This window comes from Dama dama, chromosome 33 (assembly GCF_033118175.1).
Source record: "Dama dama isolate Ldn47 chromosome 33, ASM3311817v1, whole genome shotgun sequence".
Taxonomy (NCBI): Eukaryota; Metazoa; Chordata; class Mammalia; order Artiodactyla; family Cervidae; genus Dama; species Dama dama.
In genome coordinates, this window is record NC_083713.1 from 8,604,764 (window position 1) to 8,617,933 (window position 13,170).

Genomic DNA, 13,170 nt, shown 5'->3' on the forward strand with positions numbered 1-13,170 from the left:
TCTTTGCACAAATACAAAAATCCTGGGCCACGTATCCCCTACTACATACTAAGTATTCGGCACCTAGAGCACTGCCCAACACTTTTTAAGAGGCATGCAGTAGACATGTGAAGCTATGAGGGTGTATGTTATATACATGAGCACTAGGTACCCGTCACGAGAACACTGGACGAACTGGTCTGTGCTTTGTAAGATGGGAGACGTTAAGGGGCTTAGTCTTTCTGCTTCAAGGACTGACTCTCTAGCTCGATCCACATGCCCCAGAGACTCCTCCAGCCAGGGGATGCCTTGTTTGGAAGAAGAGAGACCTTAACGGGCTTAGCCTTTCTGCTCCAAGGACTGACTCTATGGCTCAGTCCACGTGCCCCAGTGACTCCTCCAGCCACTGTTTCCCTTCCTGTGGGGCCCCCGCCCATCGTCCATGCACCACATGCACAGCCTCTTACAAGGTCAACCTGCTGGGGTCGATCCTGCCCAGGAGGCCAGAACGCCCTGGCCGGCAGGGCCCACAACCATGCGAACACAGTGAAACAGAACCCCAACGCTTCACCAGGTGAGGGCCAACCCGACGGGCCCAGCCCCCGGCTGCTCTCACCTCCGGCCACTCTGCTTCCAGGACTTGGGATGAGGCCAACTTATTTCTTGTCTTGGCCTTTTTCTTGGGGTTGCAGCATGGGAAAAGCGCCCAAAGGCTGGCCCTTCTGCGACCCATCCTCGCGGATGTGGGCAGCCCCCCACTCAGGGGCACCTGCTGTTTCCCAGGCAGATACCTCAGCACCTGAGGTATCACCACCGATCGCACACTATGACCACCGGTCTCACGCACACACCGCTCTCTCACACACACCGCTCTCACACACACCACTCTCACACACTGCTCTCACACACACCGCTCTCACGCACACACCGCTCTCACACACACCGCTCTCACGCACACACTGCTCTCACACACACCGATCTCACACTATGACCACCAGCTCCGCTGTCTCAAGAAGAAATGGCACGAAGGCTCTGCCTCCAGCACATCTCCCAGGAGCCCAGAACATGGAACCCACACTGTCACAAGGGGCTCCATGGTAACAGGGGGGCTGGGCTCAGGCCCACCATCAAGGGTGCAGAGAGCGGGGAGGGGCTGCCAAAAAGATGGCAGGTGTGTGTTGGGTGCGGGAGAAGGAAGGCCGTGCCCACAGCTCAGGCCCACCCTCAAACGTGACCCTGCAAAGTCACTGGGTCACAGTCAAACCGAACAGTATAAACTGCTTCAGAAACCACCACCACTAGGGATGAGCACGTCTTCTAAGTGGGCTTCTGCTTCCTCCACCCCCGAAATAAGCCTGCAGTGAGGCTACTGAAAGGGCACCCCTGAACTCAAGGGTGTGCCCAGAACCCACCCGGCTGAGGAGCACTCACCATGCTGGCTGCCCCTCACTCTCACCCTGAGCTTGGTCCTCCCTGACTGGCTCCCTCACTCGAGCTCAGCAAGGGCTTGACCAACCTCGCTCCGGGCGCTTACAATGAACCCACAGTGGGGACAGGGTTTCATTCAACCTGCTGCGAGCTCGCGCTCTTAACTTGGACCCTGGGCCGCCAGAAGACTCGGCCCCATGGGGGCGGCATGGTGGAAGTTCAGGGGTGGCCCTGCCTCCAGCCGTGACAGCCAGCGCCTCCCAGATCCCGCCAGGGGCTGCCCTGCCCTCCCTCCGCGCCCGAGTCTCCCACCCCCTCTCCTGGCCCCACTCCCAGCCTCGCGGCTCTCCACGCGCCAGGGCATAGCCCATACTGCTCCTGGCTCAGCCCGGACCTCTGCGGTCACTTGAGGACTCAGTCCCCTGGGTGCTTGGGGTCGTATGTCCGCCCATCTCAGCAATGACAGACTCTGGGGAGACAGGGTACAGTTTCGGGTCCCGCCCTCAGTGCACCCTGAACACGTTCTCTTTTTTTCGCTTTATCTACTGGAGTTCTCTGAGACGTCTTTTGAAAACCTCAACTGTGGCTTTCAAAAACACTGTAAAATCACTGTGCTCAACTTGAAGAATAAAATCTTCATTGTCAACCTGAAAGTGAAACTGGAGGGAAGATTAAAAGCAGTCACTTTTCTTTTTTTTTTTAATCGACGAAAGAGCCTTTATTTACCTATTTATATATCTGCCTTGGTCCAAAAAATACTAACGGTGGTAAAAGCAGTCACTTTTCAAACTGAAAAAGAAAACCCACATGTGACCCCATCACAGAACACAGGTCACGCAGCCCCGCCCTCCTCAGCTTCTCGTCCACCACCAGCATCCTGTCATCGCAAGGCCTGCCCTGGGCTGGCAGGCGCAGGGGAAGCGGGCACACCGGCTCCTCCGTCCCCAGGCTGCGTGGGCCGCTTGCTCCACCTTCTTCCCAAATTCAAGTGGCACTGAAAGAGCATGGGCAAGCTGGGGATTCTGATCCGAAACACAACCGTGGGTACTAAGCAAGGACCCCTGCCTCTTGTTTTCCTGGGATCAAATAAAGATGATCAGTATAATTACTGTGATGCTTACATGTGGCCTCAGATGAGAGAAGACACCCAGGGCTTCCCCACTTCCAGTTACAGACGCAAGCAGCTTGTAGGTCAGCCTACCCAGAGCTAGAAAAGCTAAATACATTTTAAAAGAGGTCCTCAGGCAGCCACAATCCAAGATTTCAAGCAACAGGGAAGCCCAGTGAGGCAGCTGGAGACTGAGAGGTCCGCTCCTTCCCCCGGGGCATCTGAACAAAGCTGACTCTGCGAACAAAAGGCAGGGGAAAGTCCAGCAGAGGGGACTGGCTAACACAGCTCTGGACGGTTCCTCGGGCTGGGAAGACAAACATATGAGCGCAGGCCTGACAAGTCAGTCCGGATGGTAGAGACCAATCTCCCCAAGAAAAGTTGGGCACAGAAAACGTACCCAACACTCTGCCCAAACTGGCTGAGCGCTGAGTATCAATCACCTCGTGGTCTTCAGGAGGCGGACGGTGGGATTCAGGACCTGCCGAGAAGGAGGGGCCCTGGGAGGGCCCCCAGGCTTCCAGACGGAGACGCCGGAGGGCTCCTCCCTGGGGTCGGGTGGGGGGAGGCGGGGAAGGTGGGTGAAGGCTGCTGAGACTCAGCTTACAAGGACCCCCCCAGCCTCAAGTCACTCAGGCCCTGAGTGAACAGAGAGCTCTGTCCCCACTAGAGGTCTACGTCAGAGGAAAGTCTGGGGAAGACAGCATCACTCAGGACCTCTAGGGTTTTCCAAACGTAGTGTCCAACATGCAACCAACAAAGCAAAAAAGGGTGTAACAACAAACAGGACCAAGAGAAAAAGAACTGAAACAGATCCAGAGGTAGCAGATGTCTATCAGAATATCAGAGGTATGCTAGAGGTATCAGATGCAAACGTCACCAGTTCAAAAAATATACTTGACCAAAGGAGAAATTTCTGAGAATCAAAACCGATGCTACAACTTTAAAATAACAGGGACTGAATTTACGAACTCAGTCTCTGGGCTTAACATCAAACTGGACGTACCTGAAGAGAGGATCAGTGAACTGAAGGATGGATCAGTTAAAAAATATATATAAGAGGGAAAAAAGTACAGAAAGAGCCCGTTGTGAAACTATGTTGTTAAAAGCTATAAATGGGTCCCCTTATGAGGGAGAAAAGACAGAAAGGGGAATAAGAAATGCCTCCAGGGGTTGGAAGTAAAGAGCCTCTTGATGAAAGTGGAAGAGGAGAGTGAAAAAGCTGGCATAAAACTCAGCATTCAAAAAATGAAGATCATGGCATCCGGCTCCATCGCTTCATGGCAAATAAATGGGGAAACAATGGAAACAGTGACAGACTTTATTTTCTTGGGCTCCAAACTTACTGCAGATGGTGAAATTAAAGGACACCTGCTCCTTGGAAGGAAAGCTATGATGAACCTAGGCAGCATGTTAGAAAACAGAGACATTACTTTGCCGACAAAGGTTCATTTAGTCAAAGCTGTGTTTTTTCCAGTAGTCATGTATGGATGTGAGAATTGGCCCATGAAGACAGCTGAATGCCGAAGAATCAATGCTTCTGGACTGTGATGTTGGAGAAGACTCTTGAGAGCCCCGTGGACTGCAAGGAGATCCAACCAGTCCATCCTAAAGCAAATCAGTCCTCAATATTCACTGGAAAGACTGATGCTGAAGCTCCAATACTTTGGCCACCTTATGCGAGAAACTGACTCACTGGAATAGAACCTGATGCTGGAGAAGACTGAAGGCGGGAGGAGAAGGGGACAACAGAAGACCAGACGGTTGGCTGGCATCACTGACTCGATGGACATGAGCTTGAGCAGGCTCCGGGAGCTGGTGATGGACAGAGAAGCCTGGCGTGCTGCAGTCCATGGGGTCGCAACGGGTCAGACGCTGAGTGACTGAACTGACTGGCACGGACGGGGCCAAGAGTTGGCTCAAGAATCAGACTATTGACTCAAAAATGAAAACCACACATTGGTTTCAGCAGCTCTGCGGGTGCCTGAGGCGAGAAGAAAATGTTCCAGCGCTCAGAGGAAAAAAGGTGTGGCTTTTAATGGCACAGCAACGCCGAGAGCTGACTTTGCAAGAACAACGAAGTCAGGAGATCATTGACGGGCGCCTGTAAAATGCTGCAAAGAAACACCACCAACCTGGAGTTCTACACCCAACAAAAACATGCTTCCAAGGGGAAGGAAAATAAAGACTTTTAGGGCAAATGGAAATGAGACAACTCTTCACCCACAGACATGAACTAAAAAGATATTAAGGCCGTGCTTTGGGAAAAAGAAAAGTAGTCTCTGACTGAAATATAAAAAACAAGTAAAGACCAACCATGAGGTAACTCTGACAGTACACATTAACTCTACAATCATGACAACACCAAAAATATATCTACAGTTTTAAAGGATAACAGTGACAAGGAGCAAACAGCCGTGTCAGGGAGGCAGTAACAGCACTAAGTTAGACTTAAATGTAAACCACGCGCCGTATCTGCGCACACTCACCCAACCACCTGGCAGAGGAGGAAGAACTAGAAAAGCACCTCATCCTTCTAACAGAAGGCCCGAGACAAGGACACAGAAGAGGCGGGACAGACAGAAAACAAACAGCAACACGCTGTCTGCACACGGGAACATCAAACTGTAAACAGAGCAAAGGTTCTCACGGAAAGATAAAAAGTGTCAAACTGATTAACATCAAAACTCTACACTATTCACAGAGGTACATGTGAAGATGGAAGACCACAGACAGGTGATACGAAAAGATACGCAGGCAAACAAGGACAGAAAACTGATGTGGCAATATCACTGTCAAACAGTGCCCTGAGTAAGAAGCATTCCTAGCGATAAAAGGAAGCATCTCATACTGATACAAGTTCAGTCTACCAAAAAGATGAGGATTCTAAATTTGAATGTACCTAATAACATAACCTCAAAATATCAATACATAAAAACTGACAGAAACAGAAAAGGAGTAACAGCCAGGTTCACAATCGCAATGGCAGACGTTAAAGACACATCTCTCACGGAGCTGGGCTCCCTGGTGCGTGGGCACCTGCAGCCATGAAGGACCTGAAGTGCGGCCGGCGCTGCGCTGAGGCGTGCTGCACACGTGAGACACGCACTGGAGTTTAAAGACGCAGCGTGAAGAAGAGAACAGAAACTGATTCATTGGGTTCCATCATGCTGATTGATCACACACGGAAAGGGTACTGCTTTGGGTGTGTTAAAATAAAACGTATTACGGATGATTTCACCTACTTCTGCTTTACTCAACGTGGCTACCGAAATCTGAATTATATGATTGACAAACCTGATCTAAGTGATACGCACGGAACACTGCATTCCCCCTGATACGCGTGATTTTCAGGGGCCCAAGGAACATATAACAAAAGGAATATATATTGGGCCACTAGGAAAGCTCGAATTATTTCAAAGGACTGAAATAATGCAGGGTATGCTTAGGGATTGCAATGGGCTGACGGTCTATGTGCCCTCAAACTTCACCCCGCACGTGGAGATGATACTCGGAGGCAGGGACTCTGGGAGGGGTCAGGTCAGGAGGGAATGGGCTCCCGTGATGCGAGAACAGGGAGAAGCAGCAGGCAGTCTAGGAACCAGGAACCAGGCCTCACCAGACGTGGCACCTGCTGGTGATCTTGGGACTGCCCAGCCTCCAGTACTCTAAGAAACAACTTTCTCTTGTCTAGCAGCTAGTCTACAGTATTGGTAACAGTAGCCCTAAAAGCCTAAGACAGGGCTCTTCATGGAATTAAGCTAGGAATCAAAAAAGGGTCACTAGAAAAACCTTCCCAAACATTGGGAAGTTAAATGACATACTTCTTGAAGAACTTCATGAATAATAATTTTAAAAAACACAACGAAAATTAGAAATACTTTTCCATAAAAGATAATGAAAGTCTGGCTTATTCAAACTTCTGGGACCCAGTGAACTATGTTTACAGGGTCTTAAAGCCTTAAACACATATCCTGGAAAAGAAGGAAGGCTAAAAATCAATTAAGCCTCTATCCCAAGAAACCAGAAAAGAAGCAGAGCAAACGACACACAAGGCAGATAGAAGAAAAAGGAGCAGAAAATAAGGAAACAGTAAGCACATACGAATTTTTTTAAAAAAACAATGCCAAAAGTTGGCTCTTTGAAAGGATTGATAAAAATGATAAACCCCTAGAGAAACTGATTAAGAAAAAGAGACAGGGCACAAATCACCAATATCAAGGATTTTTAAAAGGGGAGACAACCCATCTTGCAGACAAGAAAGATATTATGAACACAGTTCACTTACCAATTGTAGAGTCTGCTGGCCTCACTAAATTCCTAGCAGTGGGAAATGCTTTACCTAAATAGACCCAAGAAGACATACAAAATCAGAAATTTTTATTTGCATGAAAAAAATTAAATCTGAAGTGAAAAGCCTCCCCACAATGAAACCTACTTGTTTTGCCAATCAATTCTTCCAAAAAGCCAGGGAAGTAAACAGCAATCTCACAGGAACTCTTGGGGTAAACCAGGAACACTCTCCTCCTTGTTTCATAAGACTAGCATAACCTTGATACTAAAACCAACAAGGAAAAGAAGTACAAGAAGGTCAAATTGCTGACTCTGAGTAGAGATGCTGCTGCTGCTAAAGCTAAGTCACTTCAGTCGAGTCCGACTCTGTGTGACCCCATCCCTGGGATTCTCCAGGCAAGAACACTGGAGTGGGTTGCCATTTCCTTGGGCAACTTTCAAGACAAGACTCTTAAACCATGTCCAGAATTCACTTCATATCTTTGCCATTTTCTTCTCCAGTTTATAACAAGTATGCTTCCACAAAACCTAGAGAGGCCCAAAGGAAGACAGGTGGGGTGTATAAAAGCCTCAGCACTTAAGACTCAAGAGACATGAAAACTTTCTGGCCAAAGAAATGAATGTGTGATGGTGGGATTTGGAAGAGAGATATGAATAGCTTTGGGACTACACAATGGCCCCTGACACCTCAATGTAGGAGAGGCTCATGGCATAGACACTGAGTCTTTGGGTAGGAGTGAGATGGGGCCTGAAGACATTTTGTTGTTGTTCAGTCACTAAGTCATGTCCAGCTCTTTGAGACCCCATGGACTGCAACACGCCAGGCTTCCCTGTCCTTCACCATCTCCCAGAGCTTACTCAAAACTTATGTCCATGGACTCAGTGTTGCCATCGAACCATCTCATCCTCAGGCGCCCCCTTTTCCTCCTGCCTTCAATCTTTCCCAGCATCAGGGTCTTTTCCGATGAGTCAGCTCTTAACGTCAGTTGGACAAACTATCGGAACTTCAGCTACAGCATCAGTCCTTCCAGTGAATATTCAGGGTTGATTTCCTTTAGGATTGACTGGTTTGATGTCCTTGCAGTTCAAGGGACTCTCAAGAGTCTTCTCCAACACCATAGTTCAAAAGTATCAATTCTTTGGCGCTCAGCCCTCTCTACAGTCCAGTTCTCACGGTTCAGGTCAAAGAGTCGGACATGAGGGCCCAGCACCCAGGTTCAAGTGCTGGCTCTGCCCCTGTCGGGCCCAGGGACCTTGATCTCCTTGTCCCACCTCTCAGAGCCTCAGTTCCTTCCCTCGGTAAAGGGATCTGACCCCTGTACCACAAGCCGGGGCAGGATGCCCACACAGGGTGAGGTGGGGATGGGGGTTTGCATCCAGGCTGACAAGTCCCTGAGAACATCTGTGGCTGCATTATCCTTACATACGGAGCTGTTGAAATTAGACTTGAGGTGCCTCAAAGTCGAGAAACCCCACCCCAATGTCCAGGCTATGAGGAGGGACCCCTACCCCCAACTCCACCCTCATCACCACACTTAGCCAAGTCAGGGAACTGTCTCCGACACCAGCTCACGCCCACAAGGCCTCAGCTGGAAACTGCAAGAAACATGCCCCTCCCCCCGCCCCATGTCCATGGCCTCCCTGCCCACCCCCAGCAGATTAAAGCCTCTCCATTCTACAGATGGAAAGACTGAGGCTGCTCAGCCCCCAGGTCGTGGCCGGGCTGGGTCTGGACACACACATGTGGCCTCAGAGGGGCTGGGCGGGGTATGAGCCTCCCTGGGAGCTCAGGTGCCCTCACTGCCTGACCGAGCCTCCTGGAGTCTGGTGTGGAGGCGGCTCCCATCCTCCAGCAGGCAGCTCCTCGCTTGCTTTTCAGAAAACAACATCCACAAAGATGGGAAACAGATGGCGCCACGGCCCACACCAGCTCCGGGGAGGAATGAGGAGAAACTACAGCCCGCCAGCCCTGGGGTGCGGTGGCGAGCCCTGAAAGGCAGCTCAAAAGCAAACTGACCTTGTAGGGTTCACGTGTCTGCGGCCTTCATAATTCTGCCAAAGCCGGAGTCAAGTTCAACATCAGGGCAGTGTGGGCCTCGGTCAACCCCAGTACTCAGACGGGATTTTCAGTATGGCCTTCTTGGCAATGACCAGTGGGCATAAATTATGCTCTGGCTTTGAGGTTGGACTTGAAAAATGCTGATGGGTTTCAGTTACAAGGAAACATGTTGGCCCACAAGCTGCTCTTGTCTGTTTCCTGGGAACCCTGGCCGCTGACCCCAATGCCATTGGAGGGACAGAAGAGTGGGGGGTGGACAGATGAGGCGCTCCTGCAGAAAGCAGGCCTGGGCCGCCTGCCTCCGGGACCTTTCCCCACCATTTCCATCCTGTCTGCTGCCCCAGGGGTCTCTGGCATGACACCGCTCCTGGACACTCGTGTGTGATACTGACTTCTGGATCAAGGTGTCAGATCCTAATTTGACAAGCAGGGCCCCTCTTGTGGGTGGCTGGGCAAGCTATTTTTAAGCTGAGTTCCTCTGGGCCTACGCTTCCTGGGGGAGGTGGGGGGCAAGAGGGTCACCTGTGGTCACAGCCAGTCAGCCAGGCTCAGCCTCCACGCGTCCTATACACGAAGTTATGAACCCGTTTCTTCCAGACCCACCACTCCTCCCTCTGCTGGGTTCAAGTGAAGTGTCACATCTCAGCCAGAAGGCAAATTCTGAGCTCTTCCTCTGGCAGAAACAACTTCACAAAATAAGCCAAGAAAGAGAGCTGGGAAAGCAAACCACACCAACGACCAGAAAAGCATTCCTCACGAGACAAAGCTAGAGAAAAACCAACATCCTTGTGGCCCAAAAACCCTCTTGGAAATCAACGTTCAGTAAGGAAGAGACGAAACATGTCAAGTTCCAAGGACAGGCATTGCCCATGGCCAGTGTAGTTTCGAGACGGCCTGACCGCTCAGATGTAGGCACACACCAATGTCAACCCCAGGTAGACAGCAGTGATGGCCATCACCATAGTAAGTGTTTAGTCTGGTGACAACCTGCCCCAGGCACCACATAAGGGGGCAGACCTGGTTCTCTTCCTCCGCCCCCACACCATTCACTCACGAAGGCAGCTCAGGTGCTAGCGTGCCCTGCCCGCCTGTCTGGCTCATCCATGACCACCGCCAGGCAAGGACTCTGCCTTCTCTTCTCTGTGCACCATGAACCTGCACGCAGTGGGCCTTCAGAACCTCAGGAGACTCACCCCACCCCCACTATAGACAGAACCCTCCCCAGGCATTAAAACCGCCGTGGAGCCACTTTGGCCCAAGCCCTGGTTACGGATCCCTGGAGCCTCCTACAGCTTCTACAGCGTGAATAATCAGGTCCTTTATACACAGATTCCTGTCTGTCAGATCTGAGCTTTGGATTCATTGTCAGCTCTGTCCCTTCCATGGCAGCCAGGTGGGCCGCGATGCAGACAAAGGAGCTCATGAGCTGAGTTTCAAGGGAGGCACTGAAAGGACAGCGATGGATGCAACCTGATGCAAACTGAAGGAGGGTCCCTGCATGTCTCAGAAAAGGCCTCTGGTGTACAGGTGTGGAGGAGGGCCCCCACGGTGCAAAGGAAAGAGAGGTACTCAGGGGCAAAGGCTCTTGGCCTCTCCTGTAGCAGCTCCAGTTGGAAGCTCGTGAACAGTGGACAGCCAATGTGGTCACCTGAGCGTGACTCTTAGTCCCTCACAAAGCAAGAGAAAGGGGGCAGGGTGTGGGAGTACCCAGAGGGTGTGGTGGGGTGGGTGAGGGAGGTGTCCTTCTTCTCTTCAGTGCAAATTGCTTTTGTGAGTCTCAGAGCTGCCAGAAGGCAGTTACCAAGTCAGGTCCCCACTGTATCCAGTGTGGGCTGGCTGCCTTAGCCCCTGTCACATGGACAAGCCACACCATATGGCTTCCCTGAGTTCTAACAACAGGATCTGGGGGTTTTGTGTAGGTACACACTTCCTTGCTGTAGCTGTGTTACCCCCTTCTTTGAGCCCCAGTTTTCTCCTCTAGAAAAAGGACATCCATTGCTACCTTAGCAGGTTGCTACCTTAATCCCGTGAAGACTAATTAGGGTAATTCTACAATTAGTAGCTGGCCTTAAGAGATATTGGGCTTCCCCGACAGCTCAGCTGGTAAAGAATCCTCCTGCCATGCAGGAGACCCCGGTTTGCTTCCTGGGTCAGGAATGCTGATCCGCTACACAGGGACAGGCTACCCACTCCAGTACTCTTGGACTTCTCTTGTAGCTCAGCTGGGAAAGAACCTGCCTGCAATGCGGGAGAATTCGGTTCAATCCCGAGACTGGGACGATCCCCTGGAGAAGGGAAAGGCTACCCACTCCAGTATTCTGGCCTGGAGAATTCCATGGACTGTATAGCCCATGGGGTCGCCAAGACTTGGACACGGCTGAGGGACTTCCACTTCACTTTCAAGGGATATGACCTGAATCCAGGTTAAACTGGAGTCTCCCAGTGTCATCCGGCATTTCTTCCCTGAGGCCGGCCAAAACCCACACAGGTGCATTTCCACAGGTCTCCGCTCAGCCAGCTGGACAGAAAACCCAGCGTGGTTCAAACAAGCTGACAGACAAGCAGGAGAGGACTCACGGGCAGACGGCTTCCCTCCGGTCTCAGGTGGAGCTCCGGGACCACAGCAGGAACCAGGACTCTCAACCCCTGGGCTCAGCAGCGCCCTCCGTCTCAGGCCGGCGGCTCTGCCCCGACGGGCGGGCGCGGGAAGGCCACCAACCGCCCCAGGCTGACCTCACGCCCCTCCCACTGCTGTAGCCTGACCTCACGCGGCCCCACCCCTTCCGGCAGAACCAGCGCTCCTCCTCCCTTGAGGCCAGCGTGAGGCCCGGCCCTGGGCCCTGATTGGTCACCGCCCCAGTCCTGAGCCAATCACGGTGGCCAGGGAGGATGGAGCACACAGATTGGCCAGGTCCAGGTCATGTGACCATCCCCTCCAGGACACGCCTGAGCCGCTCACCCTGTGTCAGGGGTGGAGACAGTGCGATGCCCCCAGAGCGGGGCTAAGAGTCCCGTCACTGTGTGCGTGTGCTCAGTGTTCTGGGAGCCTGAGAGTCCTGGGAGTGCCTGCCAGTCCTCTCTACACACCGCAGACGGAATAGTCATGACGTATCTCTTCCCTTCCGAAGCGCTGTTTCACGCACCCACTTTCAGGGGAGCAAGACGTCCTGTTCAAAGGTAGGTTTGGAGATCTTCCCTCTCTTAACCTCTGGGCTTCTTTCTTGTACCATCTTAGAATAACGTATTCAGTTTAAAAGCCCCCACGCGCACCACCACATGCTGCTTTGCCTGTTCAGGATTCTTAGCTGTTCTGAGGAGAGGGCAAGGCCCCGGGGCCTCCCAAAGGGAATGAGTTTTGTCCAAGGGAGCACCTGAGAGGTGAATCACTGAATCACTTTGCTCTACACCTGAAACAGGCAGTTTATTGTAAATCAACATCACCTCATTTTAAGAAAAGATATTCCCTCATGAAAAATGGTTCAGAATTTTGTGAAGTTTTTTCTTCAATTGTTGGTTGTTAGTAGGTGTCTAATTGGTTTGGTGGTGTTTTTCGAGGTATCTTCCCACATGGATACCAAGTTGTCCCAATGGGACGATTCCCTTGTCCTTTCTCCTGGAAGTGTCCTTTCTGCGTTTACACATTAAGAAGCTGTTTTAAAAATGCCAAGTATCAAAAACGTCAGTTCTTTGGTAATTTGTACAGCACCCCAGAGGCACGTTTCCATGTGTGTGTCTTCGCTTCGCATTTCACCTTTGCCAGTTTCTAGTGTACACAAGTACCCTCAGAGGGTTCTCTGTAGTGAACCATGTATGTTTCTGTGAGGACAGAGGATGTGAGCACGGAGGACGGGCTGAGTCCATAGTGACCATGTGACCATGCTCAGCAAGCCCACTATTAAGTCTGGCTGAGACTTCCTCAGGCAAGCTCTGTGTTTCTTCCTCTTCATCTCTGGATACACAAAGTGATGTTGGTGGATTGGGACGTGGGTCCCTGGGTCCAACAGTGTAGAGATATACCCATAGCCTGCTTTGCCATTATATTTTCCTCCTGTGGTCTCTGCTGAGCTGGTGTGGAGATATTTCTGCTAAAGACTTGAGAGGTAGTCAATCCTTCTGCTTCTCATCCCCTGCCTCGTCTGTGCTTCTGTCATTTTTTTTTTAATATAGCTAATTTCAATGTTGTTAGTCCTTGTGTCATTCTGACTCTCAGGCACCTGTGGTTTAATAGACCCCCAACCCCCAAGAGCTCCTCTTTGCCTGGTGGGGACATGGAGCACTCAGGGAGCAGCACCACATCGCAATG

At 51.3% G+C, this 13,170-nt stretch overlaps 1 protein-coding gene and 1 long non-coding RNA gene across 3 annotated transcripts in view; both read right to left on the bottom strand.

The window, feature by feature from the left end:
• Positions 1-712, bottom strand: part of LOC133050743 (liprin-alpha-2-like) — a 43,386-nt gene extending 42,674 nt beyond the window's left edge. The window contains 1 exon segment of the mRNA XM_061134998.1: positions 596-712. Coding sequence (XP_060990981.1) covers positions 596-712 — 117 coding nt within the window.
• A 1,503-nt stretch (positions 713-2,215) lies between these two features.
• On the bottom strand, positions 2,216-11,582 carry LOC133050806 (uncharacterized). Of its 2 annotated transcripts, none has more exons than XR_009691702.1 (4): positions 11,445-11,582; positions 6,954-7,073; positions 6,804-6,857; positions 2,216-2,401 (listed from the first exon to the last, which is right to left on the bottom strand). It is a non-coding gene; the product is annotated as an uncharacterized LOC133050806 (long non-coding RNA). The 2 variants fall into 2 exon arrangements; XR_009691703.1 differs by lacking the exon at positions 2,216-2,401 and adding an exon at positions 4,482-4,499.
• Between the last annotated feature and the right edge of the window lie 1,588 nt (positions 11,583-13,170).